This window comes from Tachypleus tridentatus, chromosome 12 (assembly GCF_004210375.1).
Source record: "Tachypleus tridentatus isolate NWPU-2018 chromosome 12, ASM421037v1, whole genome shotgun sequence".
Taxonomy (NCBI): domain Eukaryota; kingdom Metazoa; phylum Arthropoda; class Merostomata; order Xiphosura; family Limulidae; genus Tachypleus; species Tachypleus tridentatus.
Window position 1 is genome coordinate 14,620,081 of NC_134836.1, and position 25,415 is coordinate 14,645,495.

General features: G+C 31.9%; 1 protein-coding gene across 2 annotated transcripts in view; it reads right to left on the reverse strand.

The window, feature by feature from the left end:
* The window catches only part of LOC143234904 (kinesin-like protein KIF18A), an 86,890-nt gene extending 63,432 nt beyond the window's left edge, over window positions 1-23,458 (reverse strand). Inside the window, exons 1-5 of one of the 2 annotated variants that reach the window (XM_076472600.1) lie at window positions 23,361-23,458; window positions 18,078-18,539; window positions 17,370-17,527; window positions 11,754-11,858; window positions 5,385-5,495 (exon numbers count right to left, since the gene is read on the reverse strand). In XM_076472600.1, the coding sequence (XP_076328715.1) occupies window positions 5,385-5,495; window positions 11,754-11,858; window positions 17,370-17,527; window positions 18,078-18,522 (819 nt within the window). In that variant the 5' untranslated portion in view covers window positions 18,523-18,539; window positions 23,361-23,458. Of the gene's footprint in view, window positions 1-5,384; window positions 5,496-10,195; window positions 10,317-11,753; window positions 11,859-17,369; window positions 17,528-18,077; window positions 18,540-23,360 lie in introns of those variants that run through there. The other variant, XM_076472601.1, reaches the window with a different exon arrangement.
* Between the last annotated feature and the right edge of the window lie 1,957 nt (window positions 23,459-25,415).

Here is a 25,415-nt window from a genome sequence, read left to right on the forward strand (position 1 = left end):
TGAGTCATTTATACGTAGCTGGAACAGGTAGCAAAATGTCCTAGTAACAAAAAGACCTGCAGCGAAATATCCAGGAACAAAATATTCAGTAACAGACTGTTCTAGAACCAGTCTTGACATCATGTTATACCAAACTTATAAAACACAATTTCTTTTAATAAAAATCAGAACTTAAAGGGTATGACTGTAATTATATAATTGAGGTTAAAAACTTATTATATTAAACTCAGATGATGGGTACTTATATTACAATTATCTTAAATAATGACTGAATTTAATAAAGCGTCAAAAGGAAATGAAATAAATGTTTCTTTTTAAAAGATACACACAGTACTTCATTTACACCATCTTGAACTAAGGATAAATGTGCAAGACTTTAAATAGACAAAGATGCAACAACACAAATAAAATGACAATGGCACTGAAAAATAATTCTTTTGGAAACTTGATATAAGATGTTCACAATGGGTCACGATACTGTAATAATCTTTAAATAATGACTCAATTTAGTAAAGATTGTCTACAATAGTCACATGTAAATCAACGAGCACATTGATGAGCAAATAGTTATGGAACTCAAAGATATCTGATCTGATTTAACATTTTTGGGACAGGAGGATTGATCAGATAAAAGTTTCCTTTAAGAAGGTGAACTGGACCAAATATTTCCTCCATCCTTTGCTGATGAAGAACATTTTTATCATGTTTCCTTTCAACAGATGGTAATTTACTATGGCTAGCTATTTTGCCCAGCTTCTTCTCCAGTAACTGTCTTTTTCTTGTTGTTCAACACTCCTTTGATCTTCTCATATCTTCCACAGCATTCATATTATTGTTTTCTACTACTTCATTAAGGTTGCTGATTCCATCTTTAAGCATTTCTTCTGTACAGATACTAACACCTCTCTACTAAGTGGAATTTTATGGGGCCAAAGCTTGTCAGGATAAGTTCACCAGTCCTTGACAGTTCTTACAGCCTTTACAGTTTTTTCCCCAATGGCAATTCTGTCGTTAGTGATATTTGTATAAACAAATGTCTTCCTTCATCTGCATTTCCATGGGGCAATACTAATGCTTTCTTGACAAAAATAAGCAGAAATATGCATTTAAAAGTTTCCACTGTTAAGTGTTTTCAAAACTTTCTTTTAGAAATGATTCACCCTTTCTCAGTCTTCTAAATCATCTTCAATTTTGTACTTTTCCACTTATCATTAACATTAGCTATAACATCTCTTCAAATCTCAGATGTCTAGACAAAACCTCTACATCTGTGACAGAACCTTGATAAATTTGTTTTTAAAGGAGGCCTAGTGATTAGGTAATTTGATATTGCATTGTATAATAACTGTATTCCAAGAATTTCTTTGTGCCGAGTCTATTTTCACCTTGGAAAGCTCCTGCCTTGCTTTGTTACAGATGGTCTTCATCACCTAGCTAGTTTTAATTTAATATCTAGAATTTTCAGGTCTTCTAGTGCTTTGCCATTAACAATATCATTTGACTGTAATAGCAGGTGAATTGTAGGTTAATCAGTTTAATCTCTTTGACAAAATCTTCAAACAGATGAATAACTGACAACAGAAAAAAAAAAATTTGATTTTACATGTTGGGCCAACTTATTGCATCCCTCATCCTTTTGGCACTGCCTTTGAGTCCATCTCTAATTTTGACACTTAATCCCTTATCTCTGATAACAGCCCAATGATGTGCCTTAAGGCTTGTACAGTGCTCAAGCAAAAAACTTGTGTGCTTTATAAAGACTTCCTCAGAAAGGCTAAGATCTATTTGTATGTCTTTGTAATTCTCCTTCCTTCCAAATGAGATCTTGAATAGTTCAAGATATCTATTGTAAAATTGTTTTGTTTCTTGACTATATTCTGTTATGCCCTTGTTGAAGGCATTATGCATTGTATAAAGATTACATGTATCTACAGCAACAAAAATACTCAATTCTGAACCAGCAGCTTTTACTAGCTTGGAAATGTTTCTAAAGACTGTGTCAGATGCTAAGGTTGTGCTATGTTTGCTAATTGTTAATTAAAGGCTATTATATATACTTTTTTTAATAGTATAAATATAGACAGTTGTTGTTGGGTTCAGGATTCTTCTACAGTAGGTGTTTGGAATAATGTAAACATACATAATACTGCACAGTTTTCTTCTCATCAAAAGTTCACTAGTATTCTGTGTACAATTCACTTACAATTGTGATGAGAGTTACTGCAGTTGTATATTATTCTTCCAGTAACTGTCCAGTCCTCGTACTTTAGATATTGTCTTTTCCTTTTATCACAGTTCAATCATTTCTGATGTTGCTTCGACAGAATAAACTATACTTGTCTTATTTAAAACTGTAAGCTTTCCTCTAATATATTAACTGTTAGGCCTATCATTTCTATGGCAGTTAACTTCACACCAAATTTTCCCTTGTATGTGACTGTACTCTCTTCTGCTATTATCTTTGTCTGTCTATTGTTTTCCACTCATCTCAAAATATCTATGTTTACTATATTCTTGATATTAATAACTTGCAAACACAACTTCCAATAACTGTCTGCTTTTATCTCTTTTATAATAACAAAACAACTAAAATTATAAAATATTTATTTACAAAATAAACCTAGTAGTAATATTTACACCAAAATGCCTTTTATGTCATGATAAACTGTCTTAAACATTTGGTTCATTGTTACCTAACATAACTATGGATTCCAATGGTATGCAATCAATGTGCAACATTTACACCACATTCTCAGCAAAAGACTTTCCAACTGCAAAAGAGAAGAACCATGACTTATATTATCTTCACCAGATTTCTTTATGGACTGGGGACCTGCAGCTTATCAAGTAATCCATTTGTTTCTTTATCTGTATCTAAATTTTTCATCGTACTGTAATAAGAGTTATTTGAATTTCATACATCACAGCAGAAGTGAAAGCTAGTTAAAGATCATTTGGTGGTAGATGAGAGTGATTTATTTCTTCTCACACAGATACTGTTTACTATTGGACATTTCAACACGATTTTAAAAATTTCAGCAATGCAATCACTAGCTCTGAAATTTAATAGACAATGCAGTTGTTAGGCAATTTAACACATTTTCAACATTTCTTTTAAAAAGTCTAGACATGTTGATATAGGTTAATATTTAACCAGCATAAATATTTAGAATTTTCCTACTTCAAAACTGACAAATGTTTTTGTTTTTACTACGACAGTACATAGCATTGCATTTTGCCACACCAGTGAATTTATTATCATACTCATGTTTTTAGATTTTTGCCAAAATACCCCAATCCATTAAAAGGTGAGAATAATGGTTTCCTTGATCAAAATAGCATCATATTCAACAACTGAGGCTCTTAGTGACTGGGCAGGGTGCAACAACTTAAGGGCTATCTGTGATAGCTATCCTGAATTTAGCAGAGTAGGACTAGAAGAAAAGGCAGCTAGTCATCACCATTCATTGCCAACTCTTGAGCTACTCTTTTACCAATTAATAGTGGGATTGACTATTACATTACAACACCTCCATGGCTTAAAGGGCAAACATGTTTGGTGTGATGGGGATTCAAACCCACAATCCTCAGATTATGAGTCAAGCACCCTAACTACCTGGCCATGCTGGACATGAAAAAATAAAATTAAGTATAAATACAGAGAAAGAGTAATATGGCAATAAGAAATCACAACATATATATAATTTATAATGTATGCAATCATTCTTTTATGTATAAGCATAAAAGTCATCTAAACTATATTTCATTACTTTTTAAATACAAATGCAACAAAAATCACAAGACTTGAAATACAGATTCTTAAATTATGAAACTATAAAATATGGAGTGTTATTTGATTAATCGATGTTTAATAATCCATGGGTGAAATTCTTAATTTCAATAAAATAGTGCAGTACTCATATGTACATACAACAGAAGGTCTTGCTTATATATGTGATTTATTGTAGTTCACCAAAAAATAAATACAGCCACCATTTTAATGATTTTCATAAAACATGTTGGTGTAAACATGCCCCACCTCATTTGTTTTGCCTCCCATTCTGTTGCATGAGAAAAAAAAAAGACATCAGATGTGCTAATATCATTGGCAGTCAATGATAACAGTGTATCAGCAAATAAAATACATCATTTGGATATCTTTTTTTATTGACCAATCACACAAATGACACAGCCAGATGAGACTACCTAACTGGTTTAACACTGACTGATGTCAATTCAGCTAAATCATATTTTGTTAGCAAGAACTAATATCATTTGACCATTTACTGATCCTTTTCAACAACATTTAATGAGTACTTAGACTCTGAGAGCTGCGATACGTCTCCTTTCTAACAACACAATGGAAAACATGCTAGTTGGATGAAAAGATCAAACAAGTCCTGGTACCAAATACCAGCAGACTTTCACTTCTGATATAGTCTAATATTCCTATTATCAAATTACACATCTCAAATTGTTACCACAATTTTTCACACATCTTTGATGTAGCTCTGTCATAATCATAAATTAAAGACTATTTTATGTTATTTTTAAAATAAATTATAAGAAAAAGGGAACAACTTGACTGTGTTGAACAAAAGTTTTCTTACACAGCAATAGTAGTCATACAAGGAATACTGTATGCAGAGAAAAAAATCAAATTCAGCATAAGCCGATCAATCCAATAAATTATTATATTCTATTAGCTAATTTTTTTTAAGTGTTATTAGTGTACAACACCTTTTATTTTTGCATTAAGAAATATTTTGCCACTGATGCATTTCACATTAGCTTTAAAACTTCAAAAACTTGCATATTTTCACTCCCAGTGGAAACATCAATTTTCTAACAAAAACAGAAGTATGCATTTTATTTCATTCTACTAATAAACGAGCTTATGCGTAGAATCTGTGAAAATCACGAGTTTTAAGAGACAAGATACTAGTGAAAACAACTATTTATGAAAATGGTCAGTGACAAATCAACATAGATAACTTGTAGATATTTAAGACAAAATGCAAAAGATATTTATATAAGTACTGAATCTAGTTTGTTATCAGAAGTTGGGACAAGAATTTTTGATAAAATGTAAAATTGTAAAACCAACAAGTGAAAATTTGGGAAATTTTTACAATACATAATAGATTTTATTTAAACATATCTTATCTTTGTTCTTATTTGGTAATAAGTGATGTAAACAAGTCTTCTTGAGATTTTTAAAGCAATTAATATCTTATTAACTGATTCATTTAAGATACTTCGAAATATAAATTCCTAATGTAGATACACAATGTTTTAATATTAATATTTTAAACCAACAGTGCATCAAATTATGTACATATAGTTGAGGTAATACATACATGTATAAAAATGAGAAATCTTACTTGAAAAACAGCATGAGAACGAGAAGACTCTGCATTTGCATCAGTTGGATGTTGAGTCCTGTTCTTGTTACCAAAGTCCAACATGTTTAACAAGTGTTCAGCATCCTTTGGCTAGAATAAAATTATACTGACAACTGAAAAGGTATCACAAGTTTGCTATTGTCATACAATCAGGTATATATCAAAATAAAATATCCATATCTGACATGTAGCAATTTCACCTGTACATTCATATACTGACAGTCTATAAACATAAATTGAAGTAAACAATTTTTTTTTAAACAATGTGACACTTCATCTATGTCAATGCATCCACTATCCTGGTACGGTGTATAAGCACCTCATTCAGATAATATTATCCCTTTTTCAAAACTGATTCATTCGCAGTCCTCAGTCTAACACTGGCTCTTAGTGGGGAGGAAGGGTGGGAAATACATTTGTGATTTAAGAAAATGTTAACTTCCAATACATACTCACCTCCTCTAATACTACAGCTAAAATTCCATATTGATAAAGGCATTATTCATAGAAAATGCAAAAATGTAGATCATGAACATGCCAATAGAAGATGAGCACCATAAAGGAGAAGCCACACTACATACAAAATAGGTATTCTCTTCACTCTAAACCTAATTCCTGCCATGTGGGTGGAGTTTGACAGATCCATCACCCCTATTGCCCAGGTAACTGAAATTCCACTGCTTGGCTATGATCTCCAAATCTAAGCTGGTGACTAAGATATATGGACCACGACACACACACACACAATTGTGAGTGGATTCCAAGTCACCAGAATCATGTCAAGAAGGTAAGAAACGCCAAAATGTACAAGTTCTCACCTCAATCTGAAGTACAAAAGGCAACACTCCAAACTTGTAATGAGGGAATCCTGTATGCCATACTCAACCTGAGGAAACAGAACTTAGCCATTCTGGAATTATGAACACTCATCCTCTCTTTCAATCATGTGGTAGAGTGAAATTCTACTTGTCCCCAAAATCATGGAACAAACTGTGCTCAACCAAGGACTCAAGATGGGAACACTCTGTGTTTATAATAACAGAGAGACAATGAACATTCTTCTATGAACAATCTTCTGAACCAATATTGATAAAAAAAAAAGTCCCCATACAACCAAATCAGAAAGCTAAGCATCAAATCTGAACCAATACTATAAGGAAGCTCCCATATAGGTTAGTGCTTCTCTTACTAATAGCTGGGAATAAAAAAACCATCCAGGGTTCTGGGTAGGAGGGACCCAAACTTTGCCCTCTTCTTCAAGAGTGCAGGAAATTCACTCAAACATTTGGAGGAAGAATCTTTGTTCAACACCTCAGTAATTGGAAACCTAGTGTGGTAAGGAATCCCTAGTTCCACTATTAAAATATGGTGGTGGTGGAGGAAGGGAGCAAAATGCACACTAGAGAAACATGAGAATCAATGCTCTGAAAACAGTGCAATTGGCAAACCAAATTCATTGTATTTTTAAAAGCAGACTGACCCCAGTTAATTCCATCCAGAGATCAGAAGGAATAGCCAAGATTATTTTATACTTCACTCATGATAGTCCATGCTTCTAGGCAATCTTATGGAACATCTCATTTCCACAGAGCCTATTACAATCTAGATAAAGTATACCATGTTAATGGTTGATAATGCAGAATTGATTTGATCAAGTACATCTACCTATGTAAAACTCACCACAGAGTGAGATCCAATAAAGTAGAGGTAAAGACTCTAGAAAGTAAAGATGAGACAGTATTAGTGATGAAGATACTCACACCTCCATATAGTTTGTGTAAATGGTTAAAATAGGCACATGGAGTAGTTCAAAACCCTCACAGGAAGATATTGCTAAGTCATTCATATAATGTGAGATGAAAGTATTGGGAGAGCTCTACATACCAGCCTATACAATTTCTTCTAGAGTGCTGCTAAAAACAGAAATATTATGAATTTGACTGTGGGAGCATAAAATAAGTGACATGAATCAATATTCTTAACCTCCTCAACAAAATAACTGGTGATAAATCCTAGGAAACTGAAGGATCCCATTGAATAAAAAGTCAATGTATAGCACCTCTAAAGCTATTAACATGGACAATGTGATACTTGAAGGCCCTCACTGGATATAATAAATGATCAAGGTCCGATCAGTCATAGAGGTAAGAAATAGGTCAGATGAATTAGTGAAAAGAATTTATCCTCTTCTCTGGCTGTCAGTGTCTTAGGTAAAAAGAAACTGTCTGGGAACAGGAAGATGCAAGTAGAATGAAAAGCTTTTGGTACACATGCAGTGCAAATAATTCTAAACAGTGATATCCACAGGCTAGCCCTACACATATTATGTGCAGTATAGGTCTGAGGGAGGAAGGACTGCTTAGGATGTAGGATGGTATAAGAATAATGGTAGAGGAGGCAGATTACATTAAAAGGCACAAACATCTGATTTAAAATGTCTGAAAGCAAGGAGAAGAAGGAAATAGGTTTTGAGGGAAAGATGACAGATGGAACACAAAGAAAAAGATCCAAAGAGAAGACAAGAAAGGCATAAAGGACCACATTAAGATCCAAATCAGGTAAATCAAAGAAATATGGAGGATACATAACTCAAAAGAAGTGGAAATGACATGGGAATTTTAAAACACACAAAACCTAATAAATGTAAGGTGTTTGACAAGGCCACCTAAGAGCTAGACATGGTCAAGGTGGAAAAGCCTTTGTTAAAAAGAATGAGAAAAGATGAAGGAAATAAGGCAGAAACCATGGCAAAGAGATCAAAGTCAGAAAGTACAATATTATACATATAGTAAATGTACATAGAAGAAGGTCTAATGAATTGGGAAAGGAAAAATGCAACACACGGAGGCAGTCCCTGGACTGAGACAACGGAGCTGATAAAAGCCACGTGGAAAGACAGAGTATGGGGATGATTGGATGAACAATGTCCAATCAAGGTTGACATAAGAGGGACCAAGACAGAGGTAATGGTCAGAGCAGTGGAAGTGAAGGTTGCTCTGGCAAATATAGATCCACCAGTAGGTCAAGACACAGTGGTTTGAATAAAGATAGAACTATGAAGAGTAGTCAAATAGGAAGTTATGCATAGATACAAAGACCCCTTCCAGCTTGACAGAATGCAACCACCCCTAGAGTTAATGGATATAGAAATGGAGACTAAAGGAAAGGAAGTTAGGAGTTCCAACGAACGACAAAGACATATATGGTGTACCCAGCTGAGAACACACCTATGGATCAAGGAACCACTCAATGAGGAGAATCTTGCTAGGAGGAGAAAAATGATCTATGAACAGATTCAGGAAGTCAGGAAAATGGTAAGTTAAGACTGTGAGCCCAAAAAGAAGATCCAAGAGAAAACTCCATGACTGATCACACTTAAAGGCTCTCAGTTGAGGATGTGTCTATGAATATACTTTAACTTTGGATGTAGTAGAGTAAGGAGCATACCCACCTGGCTGTTCTACATCTAACCACCAAGTTAGGTTGGCTCTGACTGATGGTCCAAAGGTTCTGAGGAGAAGTTATAACAAACAAGAAGTTCCCACTTAAGAGAGTGCATGCGAGTCCGACCCATGGGACTGTCAGCTTCCAAGGAAGCTCACAACCCAAAATAATAGAAGATCTGAAACTGTAAGGAATGAGGTGAACTGCCCCTCTCCAAATATGAAGACCAAAAGGATGGGCCCAAATGAGATTGGAATGAAGAAACTTTCAAATGAACTAGGTACTGTGCAAGGGTAAGAATGAACTGTCATTAAGAATGTCATCTATCCTGCTTCTTGTAGGAGAAGGTGAGTGTGGTCTGGACTATCAAAGGGAAGAAGCAAGTAGAAACAGTTCATCTACAGAAAGAAGAGTACAAAGACTCAAAAAGTGAAGATACTGGGCAAGAGTTTGTACCCCTAGACAAAACATTTAAAGAGCCCAGATTGGTGCAAATATTAAGACCTCAAACTGTAACATTCAACTTAGAGCAACAAATAATCATTGATAATGTAGGCACTGTGGGGAAAATCCCCAAATTGTAGATTAGAAGGACAAAATAAGGTTTCTAGTATTACAAACACAGGAAAATGAGCCAAAGCAAAGCTCAGCCCTCTGAACAAGAAAGAAACAAATATACTAGCAATGGAACCAAGCAAAGTACTTATAAATATCAAATGGACAAACCATCTAAATTTACCTAGAAAACACATTATTAATCAAACTGAACTTACGATTTATCTAAAGTAACCTAGATGACAAAGGAGGCATACTTAAGTCCTACACAAAGGAAAATTAGGATGAGAAAGCACACAGTTAACAATGATAAAAATAGAAAATTAATCAGACAGAACAATGATTTATATATTACTTGTAGTAATAATATGTAATGTACAAACTAACTAATAATATCAAGTTAACAATATATTTACAGCTATCACACAGACAAACCATCAAAGTTTACTGAGTCCACAAAGTATGCAAGAATAATTAACATGCAAGTCCACTAAATTTACCTAGAAAACATACTGATAATCAATGACTAATTTACAGTACATTCAAATTAACTTAAATGACAAAGGACACATAGTTAACAATGATGAGATAAAATGTTATTCAAACAGAACAATCAATTTAATGTTACTAGTAGTAATGATATGTAATTTACAAACTACTGAAACATACCTACTTAAAGTATTTATTAATAACCAACTAAATAGCTCACAAAGTACGTAATATTAACAAATGTGTAAATAATTAAATTTACCAAAACAAAACAAAAAAGTAGTAGTCAATATCTAACTTACAATTTATCTGAAATAACTTAGGTTACAAAGACTAAGCACAGATACTGTGAAATAAGGACATCTGAGCTATGCCTGCCTTGGGTATATCAACCAGGTTTGAAATGTACATGTTAAAGTTTCCACAGATTCCCTAATAAAACTGGAAGAAATAAGAAGAGAACAATTCTCCATCAAAGGGAATGATGTGGCAGTATAGCAACTAGGAGAAAATAGAAACTCTTGAAAAGCCTAAATTGTCTTCTTTGAAATAATGTCACCTTGAAAAGAAAAAGAAATCACCAGCCAAACATGTGAACCTAGCTTCTTGCAAATTAAGGCTTGTACATTTTCTGCAAATAAAGTCAAACCCAATTCCTGGGAAGTCATACCAGTAACATTTCAACTGAAACAAAAATTTCAGTAGTTGATACACTGGTCTCAAATTCATACAAAGATAGTTTATAATAAATGAAATAAATGCAAACATTGTAAAATAAAACCATGTGCATGTGTGCACAGGGGGGGGAAGATTTAAATGGTGAAGAAGCATATTTATAAACTGTAGTCACGTGAGAAAATGCACACCTACATAACGCAGTGCCAATTGAGAAAGTGAAAATCAAGCAAGAATAGCAGAGGAAGTTAGCTGCACTACATAAGTGGTGCAATACTACTGGTAGAAAGTAGTCACATGACTGCATAACATTTTAAGCAATGCTTAGAGAGCAGAAGGAAATCAAGACTGTATTGAAAGACATAGGTTCTGAACCTTTAAATTTATAACACATGATGAAAAAAAGACCACAAGTCAAGACAATTTACATCTAGGTTGAAATACATATATAAATATGAAAAAAATAAAGAGTAAAATCATTATTCAACAGTTTTATATATTAATGAATGACTTCATCTGGAAAGTGAATTAAGTGTTTGTGTTTTTCTTTTAGCAAAGCCACAAAGGCTATCTGCTCAGCCCACCAAGGGAATCGAACCCCTGATTTTAGCGTTGTAAATCCAGAGACATACCGCTGTATAGTGAATTAAGCTTGGTTTAGAATCATGACTAATTTTTTTAAAAGATAAGCAATTGGCAATACCAAAAATACATTTTAATACTGCATAACTTTATATTAATTCTATTTAAGTAGTCTTAAAAAGAAAAATGCTTTTCCTGTAAACAACTATTTTACATATTCGCATTGAATGATAACTAAAGTATGATACATGAAATTTTAAATCGGATTGTACCTGAACGCCGAAATGTTTTCAAGAAGCTAGAAAGATCATGCAATAACAAAAATAAAGTTGAATTATCATGTTTGGAACACACATTTTTATTTATTTGCAACTAATGTGGATGTTTAATACAAAACAATTGGGCTCTCAAATTAAAACTGTACACAACTTTTCAACTAATATAATTCACATTGTCAATAATTTTAACAAATTCACATTTTTGAAAATCCAACAAACCAAATAATATTATTTAGTTTATGCACATAAATTTTATTATTAGTGCACAATTCTCACCCACAGCTATGAAAATACCTTTCATCACAAATTATCAAACATATTTTACCTTGTGATAAGATAATCCACTGATCACTACACCTCTCTGTGGGTCTTCCCTAACAGCAAGTGGAGATGATGGCATGAGAAGATCCCGAATAGTTTCATTATAAACCTGTAGAACAACAAATAAAATACAGAACAGATTTTTCATAAAAATTTATATATCTTTTTACACATGTTTTACAGTCATAAAATTATTCATGAAATGCATGTTCAGTCTTACATTTTGGTTTTCATAAATACCTGGTACTGGTGTAAGTAATAGCATATTATTGAACACAATATTAATAAAACACATTCATTTCCATTAAGTATTAGCTAACATACTTCACTTCTATTAGGTGTCATCATTTAATAGATTTGTCATGCCAGATGCAGTGAAAATAACATTTTTACAGGTGTTAACTATAAAGTTATATCTTTCATTTGTAATTAAAGTTTACTGTAAATTGACTCATAAAAAATATGAGGGCAAGTTTTTAATCTCACAGTTGTTATTCAATCTAATAAACAAAACTTAAGTATATTTAAAAATAGCTTTTCTCCCTAATTACCATAATTTATTCATTCTAATTTTGAACTGACATTAAAATGCAGGAAATTAGTCAATAATGCCCACTGTAAATTCTTGGAATATTCAAATCAAATAGTGGAATTTGATTGCCATTCCTTTATTGCACATCCACAACCAGGCATTCTCCAGCCACTTGTGGAATATATTATGGGATGTTCATGTGAAAAAATCAAATTAAAAAAAAAATTAAAAAGGTTAATCTACTCTACACTTACACACTTCTCTCACTGAACCTGCATACATTACTATTTTAAATATTTAGTGATAGTGGTGCACCTAATTTTGTTTACTCCACAAAAGAGGAAGAGTACCATGTAAAAATTTTGAGAAACACCGTATTTACCACAAGATTATGCCCAACCCCATGAAGAATAATATTCCTTTTTAGTTAATACAGTGCAAAGCTCTCTGATGTGTAAAATGAATTAGCATCTAAATACAATCAACAGATGTTTTACAAGATTGGTATGAGGTATTCTTTATAACTATGTCTTTATTATTATTATTATTTTTATAAACCACAATCCTGCAGTATGATACCAGCCATTTTTCTGCTTCATAACATCTGTATATCCATTCATACTGATGCACTCCTGCAGCACGAATGAGCCACTACCAAAAACTATTATGTTTAACAATGTTACACCAAGCATATTTTTCATCTTTACCTTTTGAGGCATACAAAACTTTATTCATCTACAAATAGTACACGTGCTCAATGGTGTTGATATAAACTCAGAAGACACAAATTTTGTGTCAAATGCAAGATTAAAATAACTCTTCTGCATATTTAACTTGGATTCATAAAGTCTGTTCCTTGCAGTAGTTGAGTCACTGCTAATTACTCTTAAGCCTATATTCAGCCAGTGAGTGTGTTTGATAGGCACTTCCTAATAACCATGTTGTGTAGAAAGTATATTATTATGCAAAGTAGCTGACTTTCCACAATCTCTTGTTCAAATTGACTAGTGGGCAAACTATCCAATAACACATTCATGATGCCAAGAAAACAAGTGTAAGAAATCAATTTAACTCAAAACATGGCACCTCATAACTCAATTTCTTGAACATACATGTATCCAATAACACACATGCACCTTTCCACTATCATACGATTATACAGACAATAACTACATTGAAAGGAACACTGAAGGAGCAAACTCTTAACTATCAAATGGAGATACTGGTTTTCTAGGATGGGTATCAAGCGTAAAATATAAGAAACAAGTATCCATTACAAAAACGAAAGAGATTATGCACAACAAATACATATAAGATGTGATAACTGACAAAATTTTGTAGCTGAGTCACATTTATTTATCCATACTGTGTTAAAGATAACCATTTTAATTTTTTTTGGTGTAGTGTTATTGTGATAGTTTTTACCATAAAATAGTGTCATAATAATGTTCTGAAGAAAAGTATCATTTTATCATATTTTCATTTTTCCTGGGAAAGGAAGATGAGTAACACTTTTTCATTCAACAGAACATTTTACCAATACCAAATACCTTAAGAAATAAGAATTGTAATAACATAAGTAAGGCTTCTCATTTTACGGGTTTACCTGATTTAACATTTTTGTTCCTTACCCCCAAATGAACTTTTTTCAGATTCTTGGTTAAACTTAAAACTTCCCAAAGAAACTTAAAGATAGTATACAAATAATTGCAGAGAACAGTACCTCTTGGTTAAGCAAGCTTTACTTGTTAAACACAGAAATGGTCTTGATTTCAGCAAAGAATGAAGACAATAAAAAAAATCCAGTAGTAGTAGAGGTATTGTCATTAATAAGTAGCATGTAATCAAATTATTTGGTGCTCTACAAGTTACTTAGTAAGTTATAAATCCTAATGCCTGTATTTTCTCTTCCAGCATGAACAATACATGTGAGTACTTATGAAGAAGTATAAATGTTGAATATAGAAATCATAATTTACTAAATCATACATCCATCATGTCTCCCAGTCATTAAAAAAAAAAATCCAAGGCAAAATAATACAAGCTAAGTTTTATCTTATTACAATTACTGCTACTTATTTCAGTCTCAACTTCTCCAGCTTCATTTTAATGTTAAACATAACAGAAAATATAACAAGTTAATTACATTTTATAATTGTTAAAATAACTTAAAATCAATCTTAGAGTTCCATCAACATAAAAAGATTTAAAAATACTTAAACAAGGTTATCTAAAAAAAAAAGAAAGAAAGAATAATTTCAAGCTTTTCATACCTTCTTTTATATTGGTATAATTATTTGGAAAACATAAATAACTTCTAATTTTAGACAATATTTGTTATTTATATTTATATTAGTAATGGTTATTTTATGTGAATTAATGCAAACACAGATTTGCAATTTTCCAGTTTATACTTTGCCATGAAATAATACAACTGTAACAAAGAATAAATTCCACACCAGTTACTACCCAAATGATGATTAATTTATAAACTTCACATGGACAATATTCATCATCATCTATTTAGTTGTGTTGATGAGAGCTGAAACAGTAGTTATCAGTTTGACAAAAATATCAAACAAGAGAAAATATATTATGTACCAAGTAGAATGACTTTATCTCTTGTAATTGCAGTCTTGTGTATTAAACTACTCACCGATTCATTGTTAAAAATGATCCATATTTTAAGCATTTTTGTGCTAATTATAACTGAAATAAGTACTTCTCTTTTTAATTCATTCATTTTTGGTTAATCATAGATGCTTTCAAGAGATTTCTAACATTTCATGCGATTCACAACATAATTACCTGAATTTCTTGTCTACAAGGCTAAAAATAATAAATCAAACATTTAAAAACATTTACATGCTTAACTTGTAACGCACACAAAATAATATTAGAGGAACAACCTAGACCATCCCATTCACTAAATTAAACATTTAAAAATTCAAATCTAGCCTTTATCATTCAAATATCTATCGCTTTCCCTGAAATTAACTACTTTCATCACATCTGAAAGCAACTTGTTTCAAAAAACAACACCATGTTAAAAAAAATAAAGCTGTCTTAGTTGAAGATGACTCCTACCCTGCCAAAATTTACATTTGTTTCCTCTAGTGTTACCATTCTCACCAACAGACATGAAAAAGAATGATGCATCAACACTACCAGCTCTCATAACATCTTAAACACCTCAATCAAGTCCCTTCAAACTCTTCCTTTTCAAGACAAAACAATTTCATTTGTTTAATTTACTCTCATGTAACAACATTTCTATCCTAATGAACCAATCTTTTCCCTACACCTATAGACCTTTTTAAGAAATGTTTTTATGTCGCATCATTTTCTATAAATCCAAATACATGAAATTCACATGTATCCTCATTTACATAATCACTAACCTCTTCAAAAAACATCAAATGATTAATAAGACAAGATTTTTCCCAAGTAAAACCATGCTGATTACCCAGCAAAATTTTAAACTTTATTAAATGACTTTATGGAGAAACTTTTATAATTACTGATATTAGACTAATTTTCCTACAATTACGAAGACAATTTTATCACCTTGAAAGGAGGGATAGCATTTGCCAACATCAGAAGAAATAGTATGTGGCTCACTTATCCAATCCTTTAAAACACTGGATTAAATATCACTTGGCTCAATTGCTTTACCATGCTTTAAACTTCCCATATTTTTCTTCAGAAGCTTAAAATTCATGTGCATGTTCATCTCATTTATTTTTGTTTACATCTAACAACTGTTTAAAATAATGAATATTGCTCAAATTTTATTTGGTGAAAACTGAAGAAAAAGTAGTATTTCATAACCCAGCCACTCCACAATCATCAAATACATCTCTTTCCTGTATCACCTCTCTAAGGCCTCAGACCCATCCTAATATATTGCTTACGACAGAAGTATTTGAAGAAATCCTTACTATTACATTTTTTACATTTTCAGTCAGCCTTTTTTTTTTTCTTCCTAATTTCCAATTTATCAACTCTCTATCTTTCTATAATTCTCCACAGCTCCCATCACTGAAGTTTATTATACTTCTATTTCTAATGCTTTTCCTTTATATTGTACTTGAGCAAAACTGTTTTTACTCACAGCCACCTTTTTTCCAAAAAGATACATGCCTATCTTGAATATTTAACTTCAATGTTCTATAATTGTCAATTTACATACATCTAAAACATGTGGAAAGAACTTCATATCACTTGATAAGTCTTTATGTTTAAGAGGAGGTTCAATTTTAACCTTTTGCTTACTTTAGGGACAAACTTGGTACACCTGCTATTTCTATTCCCAAGAATATGCTTTACAAAAATTTTCACAATGAATTAAATGATGTATGGCTTTTAGAGCCTTTCTTTACTACAATACAAAATAAACCAATCAAATATATTTCATGTTTTATCAAAATTTATCTTAGTTTCTAAAAGTAAAGAATTCATGGCTACGATCATTAATAAATGTTTAATTCATGTTGTCATAGACAATTCAGTCTAGCTACTTAAAATTAAATGTGGTCACTGTGGTAAGTAAAAGCAAACTCAAAACACTGTACATATAATTCAGTTATTTAAATATATATATATTAAATATAAGCTTTAGACCACTTTTTGACATAATTGATCAATTAGAAATATCTGGTAACAATCAAATTTTACTTTTAAAATTATTAAATGAATGTTCATGCTTATATTACTGATATGTGTAAAGAGTAACTAAAAGTTTTGGAACTTAGGATTTTTTTTCTCCAATTAATGTTTCTTTCTAAAATTATGGTTCAAAATGTTGAGAAGTACTTAAAGCTCATCTTGTCTTATATACAATAAATTAACAATTACAAAGTTGAAAAAAAAATGTTGTTTAATCTATCCTAATACTAAGTACTTCATTGTAACACAAGAACTATTTGCAGTGTAGTTATGCAGGGAAGGAGAATTAATGAAATGCAATGAACCAGTAAGATAATTTTTAACTGCTAAAACAGTCTATGTTTAAATGCAATGAATTTACACAAACACAGTACAGATGTGCATATCTTTATACAAATAAATATTTCCTTGATACTTTACCTCTAAGTAGGAAACTGATATATCACAGATTTTATTCTCTTTTATGCTTTCAATTCTTTGGTAGAGTTCCATTACTGTGAGAAATGTTAAACCTGGATTAGAAGGTGTCCCTAACATGGTGTGTGTCTTACCAGCTCCAGTAGCTCCATAAGCAAACACTAAAATGGGTAAAACAATAAATACAGCCTTACTAACTGTATACCTAAAACCTGAAAAATATGCACAATCTGTATTGCTGCTATAGAAAGAACTCAATAAATTTTAAAAGACACAATTAACCACTTGGTTTGAAACAACGTGAAATAGAAAGTTTCACATTTTGATCTAATCTTTATATACCACATTTTAACTAATTCTTCCAACTACATTTTTATTTTATTTTTTATAACATATACATTAAGGCTTATTGAAGAAACTGTAATAAGCATTAAAGCAAGCTGCATATTTTATAATTTTATACAACATGAAACTGCATGTGCATGAAAATCTGAAAAAACAAATCATGACAAATTTACTCTACATAACCTACATAGTAAAACCAGAACATTAAAATCATTATACCAAACTACACTTTGAACATGTATAAACCTATATTTATTGAGTTACTCATACACTTAAGCTAAAAAATCACAATTTTTAAAAAAAGTTTATATACACACACACACACACAATATTTTTGTGAATCTAAAATCATTAAATGGTTTTTACCTGAGCAGTTATAACCATTCAGAAGACCGTCAATGATAGACTTTGTTGTACTTTCAAACACATCTTGATTACTTTCTTGTGGCCCAAAGACATGGTCAAAAGCAAACTTTAAGTCTCTATTTGGTCTCTTCAACAAATCTCTTCGAACCTGCTTTTTGCCATGAAAATAAAAATCACTTTCATCTTCCTTGGGGTCAAATACTAGAAGATGTTTGTCTAATGAACGTACAACTGTGTGGAAGTTTTCACTTTGTTCTCTCTCATTCTCTGGCCTTACCCGAACTACTACTTTCATGCAAGAATCAACACTGCTTTTCTTAATGAAGGAGCTGCCATTGCTTGTTTTCCGTGATCTCGGGGAAAACACATTTGAACCACGGATTGCACTAGTGAGGGATCTTCGGCGCCCTCCTCGACTAAGTGGAGTTTTAGATTTTACAATCATCTGACTTCAGAGTTTTGCTATATATTAACAACGTAAAAAAAATGTTGAAAGTTAACAAAATTAACATTCTTAATGATATTCAATAACCCTAAAACCATAGAAATGTGTATTTTTTAAAAGTAAATCATGTTTTTAAGGCTTAGGTTCTTTCTAAGTTAAGAAAACATTCTTTTATTGCATAAAATGTACAGTATAAAATAAAAGACCTCTATTAGATAGATTTTAAATTTTTTGCAATAATGTGATATTTTCCCTATGCATATAACAAGGATGACATCAGGCAAAGCAAAGTGGTTAAATGGAAATGCTGGCCAGAAAATCAAGTTTTTTAATAGACAAATACAATGTAAAACCGTTTTAAGATAGTTATTTATTGCTATATCATGATGTGCAATATTATATGAAAAGTATGACACACACCTATCAATAACACAGCTTATGTAACTGTCATACAAAGAGATATAAAGTAACTGAAGAACAAGACTATTCACATGAATTCACATCTGACCTGAAAAACATGCAAGGTCTGGTTGCTCCTCTTACATTATATACTGAATTTACTAACACATCATCTAATCTAAGGAATTCTTCATGGTGTCATGCTTTATAATGAAACAGCATTCTACAAACAGTCTTAAATTGACAAGTGTATTTATATATAATGCAGAGTAAATTGTACTTTTAGCTATATACGAGCTCAATCATCACAGAAATGAGTAGAATAGTTCAATAATTTAACTTATGAATTTACATAACTAGAAACAAATTCTGAAATAACGACTTTTCACCCCTACATTCCATGGAAATAACCCATACTGTATACAATCTCAAAACTTTTAAATTGAGAGTAAAACACTGGGATTCAACAGATTTCTCTCAGTGATCAATAAGGAAGAAGGACAAAGTACCTGCTATTATAAAAACATGCTACACACAAAATATGTACACTGAGGGGTTTATAGGAGATTCATATCCAGTACATATGACAAATAACAGCTCAAAAAGTTCATATTCATCCTCATCAATAGACTAAGTCCTGCCCACAACTACATGAGCTTAGATTGTAGAAAAGCATACCACAGTTTTAGATTTTTTTGCAAACCCCTCAAATTCACAAATTTAGTGAGCATTCTAATGTAAATTATAAACACAGAATTGATTATCCTTTCTTTGTCCTTTATTGACTAGGGAGGAAAATATACTGAGAATGACATTTCCAAAGAGCAATCACAGTAATCTAATCAAACAATTAGTTTGATTAATTCTAGACAGAACATTCTTAATAATCTAGCCATGTCAGAAACTAATAAGTAAAGGCCAAAAATATAACTGTTTGCCAGAGTTATGTGCTAAGAGGAAATTTTTTAAAGGAAATTCAATAGTATTTGTAAACTATATTATAAAAGCTCTTACTCTAAAATGGATAGCACTTACGTGAACTACAAACACGAGCTTCTCAGGAAGATTCTGGATTCCTTTAACAAATAATCTTACATTCAAAGTTAATAGTAACTACAAAAATAATTACTTGTGTTATAAGAAAAGTGTGATGCAAAATACATATTATAGTAAACTATTTTATACTATAGTGGAACCTCATTAAAAATATTTAAAAACTACAGAAAAATGTATTTGTTTGTTTGTTTTTTGAATTTCGCACAAAGCTACTCGAAGGCTATCTGTGCTAGCCGTCCCTAATTTAGCAGTGCAAGACTAGAGGAGAGGCAGCTAGTCTTCACCACCCACCACCATCTCTTGGACTACTCTTTTACCAACAAATAGTGGAATTGACCCTCACATTATAATGCCCCCACGGCTGAAAAGGTGAGCATGTTTGGCGTGACGGGAATGAAAACCCACGACCCTCAGATTACGAGTTGCATGCCTTAACACACTTGGCCATGCCGGGCCTAAATGTATTTGAAAGAGTGAAAGTTTAATTACATTTAAAATTTGTGAACTATGTCAAGAAATTATTTGGGTTAACCCTAAATCATTAAAGTATATTAAGCATTAATGCAAAGTTAATTACTCATTAAGTCTAATACTTTAACAGAACCATTAAAAGAACAATCTTGGTTTGAATGATAAAAATTACATTGGAAATTAACTTGGCTTGTAAATGAAGAAGTAAGACTTCTCCTGATGTATTTTGTAAGGCTTTAGTAGCTATTTAGAGGTTTATTGCCAATAAAATAACTGAAAAAATGGATTATACGACTTTCAAGTTTACTCATCATGATTTACTTAGAAATAAATGTCAATATGTAAAAAGTATTAGCAAATTCAGTGCCACATCAGAGACTGACACTCGTGCCAAGTCTCAGTGGGTTTTTTGGTTTCATTAGGAACATTTTAATAATGTAAAATATCACATAATATTTATGGGTGCACATGCTTATTCAACTATGCATAAGTTTCACTGGCTCTGGAAACAAAATTATTTTTTGAGTGCCATATCTGTGCATGATCTTTTTATATATATATATATGGTTTTGGGATATGTTTTGTACACTAAAGGTAAATTATAGTCATGGAAATACCACATCAAAGCTTCAGTGTGGGCTTTGAAGAATCACTACATATATTTTTATCCATTTTATAAAAGCCAATCAGAAAATATATTTAAAAACAAATTTACAACCAAGCAAAGCTTTTATGACAAGAGATCCTAATACAAGTGTTGTCATATGTTCATCCACTGACTGACAGTGAATGTGTTAAACTGGATTCTGGAGAAGTTTTTAGTTTTTCATTAAAGAGTGTGTGAAGGAAGGACAATATCAAATTTTTGGAATGTGAACTTACAAATTTCAATACCTTTTTTTTATTATATGTAAATAAATCAAAGAGAGTATGTGAAGTGCAATATAAACAGAAATCACAATACAGCATGTCCAGGCAGATTTAAAGCAGTGTCTTGAATGATGCACCATGTACAGAATACACAAGCAAGCAATACTTTTATAGTTTATTTGTTTCAAAATGACTGTTTGATCTTTGCTTGGTTATTCAAAATTCACAGGTATACATTATGAAAATTTAAAATCACTTGTGGTACAATTAAAAAATTCAGCAAAACCCTCTTAAGTTTGCACATAAAAATAAAACAGTGTTGCACATCTTTAAATGTACTCAAAATCCATATCCTAGTTTATATTTCAAATACTATGTTTAAGTAGTTTTGCACTTGAAACAGTCACCAATTTTAAATTTTTGCTTACAAATTAACTTACAAAACAAAGTTATATCACACTTGGGATAAACTGTATTAGAATAAATGGCCCCAAGTATGTATAGGGCAATGATTTAAAATTGCACAGCAAGACTTCCTAAGCAAAGAAAATATAAATAAAAAAATATGCACATCCAAACAGTTTAGAATCCGAGGGAAAAAATGCAAAAGGAAAGTTGCCTGTAAATATATACAGGTTATTTGCAAATTTATTCTTTGGATTATTTCTATAAAACTTTTATTTCAAACCAACAAACTTAAAAAAAAACAATGTACAAATAAAAAAGTTAAAGCACTGCTAGTGTCTAGCCTTGGTTTCAGCTGTGTACCTCATATTTTCAAAAACACTGGGTTTTGGTAATGAATTTTCTACAATCTAAACTTTCCTATTACAGCTTACTTATTAGATCCAAGGAATTAACAGAATTTACCAATCAATTAACTGTCAGTCTCATTTAGGACATTAACTATTACATGAAATTTATCAATTATTCTCATAAGATGACTAGAAAAAAAAACATAACTCTTAAAAATCAAGTTTTAGACAGAGCAAAGATAAGCCATTTCATCACTTTGTGCTTATCAAACAAAATTACTAAATCACTGGAATGGTTGAAACAGTAAGAACTGGAAGTACTAATTAATTTCATCAATAATTTTGTCACACTAATTAACATAATAGATTAGTTACTCAGCACTATAGTTTATTTAATATTATACAAAAAAATATTCCTAAGAATTAAAAAAATAAGTTTTGGGGAAACAAAATTAACAAATAAATAACTTAAGGAAGAGTTTTGTTATGCATTGTTTGTACATTGAGTTTGCAGCAGAAAAAATAGAGATAACATAACTACTTTTACTTGCGAGGTTCTTTTTACAAATTAACCATAACGTACTATGTTGACTTATGTTAAGAATTGAAATTAATAAACTCGTAGTTGCATTTACTGGCTGAATGCTATAGAAATACTTGTTAATGTTAGGTTACTAACAGATATTAGCTGAGAAGCATACACAGTAATACAAAATGAAAATCATCAAAATGACGCAATGTGTGATTCCAACTATAGACAAATTACATTTATTTACGTTTTAACACACGAGTTGAACTGATATAAGTGTATAAACCAGTGATAAAGAATAACAGGAAAGAATAGTTAATAATATTAAATTATTACTGTGACCCTTTGTGTTGCGACCGTAAAATAACATTAACAGCGTAAGTCATATTAATCCATTACAAGTTGTAAATCTATAGGCTTAATTCAATCGATGAAAACATATTTCTTCATTGCAGCAGAATTGAACAATACAGTCCAACTTTGAGGCTTGAAAAATATTGGTAGTTATACCTATCATTATTAATGAATTAGTAAATTAAGTGTATACACTTATATATTATACTTTATATTATGCTTTTATACATTACGTCTACGGTACTAGTAATAGTATCGTGTACTCTGAAAATAAAAGTTAAAGTAATCAGTACAAATATTGAGTTAATATTACAAATAGAGTATGTCTTATACATCTGTAATAAATAACTTAATTATATTTCCAATAACATATTATCCTAATTATGGACTCTGTTGTTACTTACCAAACACATACTATATTTTGCAATTGGAATATATAGTTGTCCATGCACTAGGACTTCCTCAAAACATTTAAACATTGCAACGCTTTTCTATCTCTTTGCCTATTGGTTAACAAGAAACACATAGGGAGAAAAACTGTTTTCTGATTGGTTCTCATATTTTTTTAAAGAAATAGGTTCCAGATGACGTAACTAGTTTTATTAATATATTTTAAATTAATTTTATAAGGCATTCACATGATTAAACATTCAACGTCTTTAAAATCTTAATTAATTCATTATGTTAGGAATGACATAAAGCAAGTTTGCCAAAATTGTTATTACTCTCTTTTACTGTAAATAAATATAAACATGCATAACGAATTTAAATAACAAATTATTATTAGTAACTTTGACTAGGCCCGGCATGGCCAAGCGCGTAAGGCGTGCGACTCGTAATCCAAGGGTCGCGGGTTCGCGCCCGTGTCGCGCTAAACATGCTCGCCCTCCCAGCCGTGGGGGCGTATAATGTTACGGTCAATCCCACTATTCGCTGGTAAAAGAGTAGCCCAAGAGTGGGTGGTGATGACTAGTTGCCTTCCCTCTAGTCTTACCCTTCAAAATTAGGGACGGCTAGCACAGATAGCCCTCGAGTAGCTTTGTGCGAAATTCAAAAACAAACAAACAAACTTTGACTAACACAAACTCGAGTTTATTATGAGACATTTCTATAAACAGAAATACAACCAGTGATGTCAAGTAAACCCACATGTAGAGAAAAATATATATGTAAAAACGGCTCGTTTGGGTTGAGAAAATATTTCTTTGTGAACCTGATGATGACCGAAGAAGGTCGAAACGTTGTTCGCTCCTCCACGTAAAAAAATTTTCTCAATCCAAACAAGCCGTTTTTACACATATAGAAATAAAACCAATTTTAATTAAACTGGAGTAGAAAACTCGTAGGATATCAACAGCTTCTGACGAAGCTGTAACAGCGAAATATTGAGCAAATAAAGTTATATTCTGGAAGTATAGGACGTAATTTTATTTACGTTTAGAAAATTCAGGTTATTGAAAAACAACAGAAAATTGTTGCAAACAGTATCTTCTCTGAACAAATCAAACACTTGCGGAACTTCTACTATATGATATTAGACTGAAAACAACAACAACAAACAAACAACTATCATATGATGTAAAGCCTAAAGTTTGAGTGTTTCATTAAGAAATTGAAGATTATGTACACAGAACAATGACATTGAACCAGCGTATAATATCATATAATAGTTGGTTCTCTGTTATTACAAATTACAAGTGTTTAGGTTTGATAATTATGGAGCCCGACTTGCAATCTCTCAGTGGTGGTTTCGAATCGTATATGATGATCTTTTTATTCGTGAGAGTAAACGACCAATTCCACTTTTCGTAAGTGATGAATATCGCAAGAGTTGGAAATGGGCGGTGTTATTAGATGCCTTCTCTCCAATATATCACGTCTAAATTAGAGGCAGATAACGCATATATCCCTAAAAGCATGGCCGAGCGCGTAAGGCGTGCGACTCATAATCCGAGGGTCGCGGGTTCGCGCCCGCGTCGCGCTAAACATGCTCGCCCTCCCAGCCGTGGGAGTGTATAATGTTACGGTCAATCCCACTATTCGTTGGTAAAAGAATAGCCCAAGAGTTGGCGGTGGGTGGTGATGACTAGCTGCCTTCCCTCTAGTCTTACCCTTCAAAATTAGGGACGGCTAGCACAGATAGCCCTCGAGTAGCTTTGTGCGAAATTCCAAAAAAAACAAAAAAAAAACCCTAAAATAGCTTTGCGCAAAATTCAATAAATAAACAATACAAATCTCTAGGATATTAGTACTTTTTCAGGATGTAGAACCTTGCAGAAACCTTTCCTGCAAGAAGTGAATAACACAGAACAATGGATAACTAGAGAGAAAAAAATGATTTTCTGACCAAAATGCTGTGTGAAAACTGCAAATATACCAAAACAAATTAACAAACAAATAAAATAATATACCATTTTAACATAGGGGATATCAACCATATGGTATGTCTACATACCACA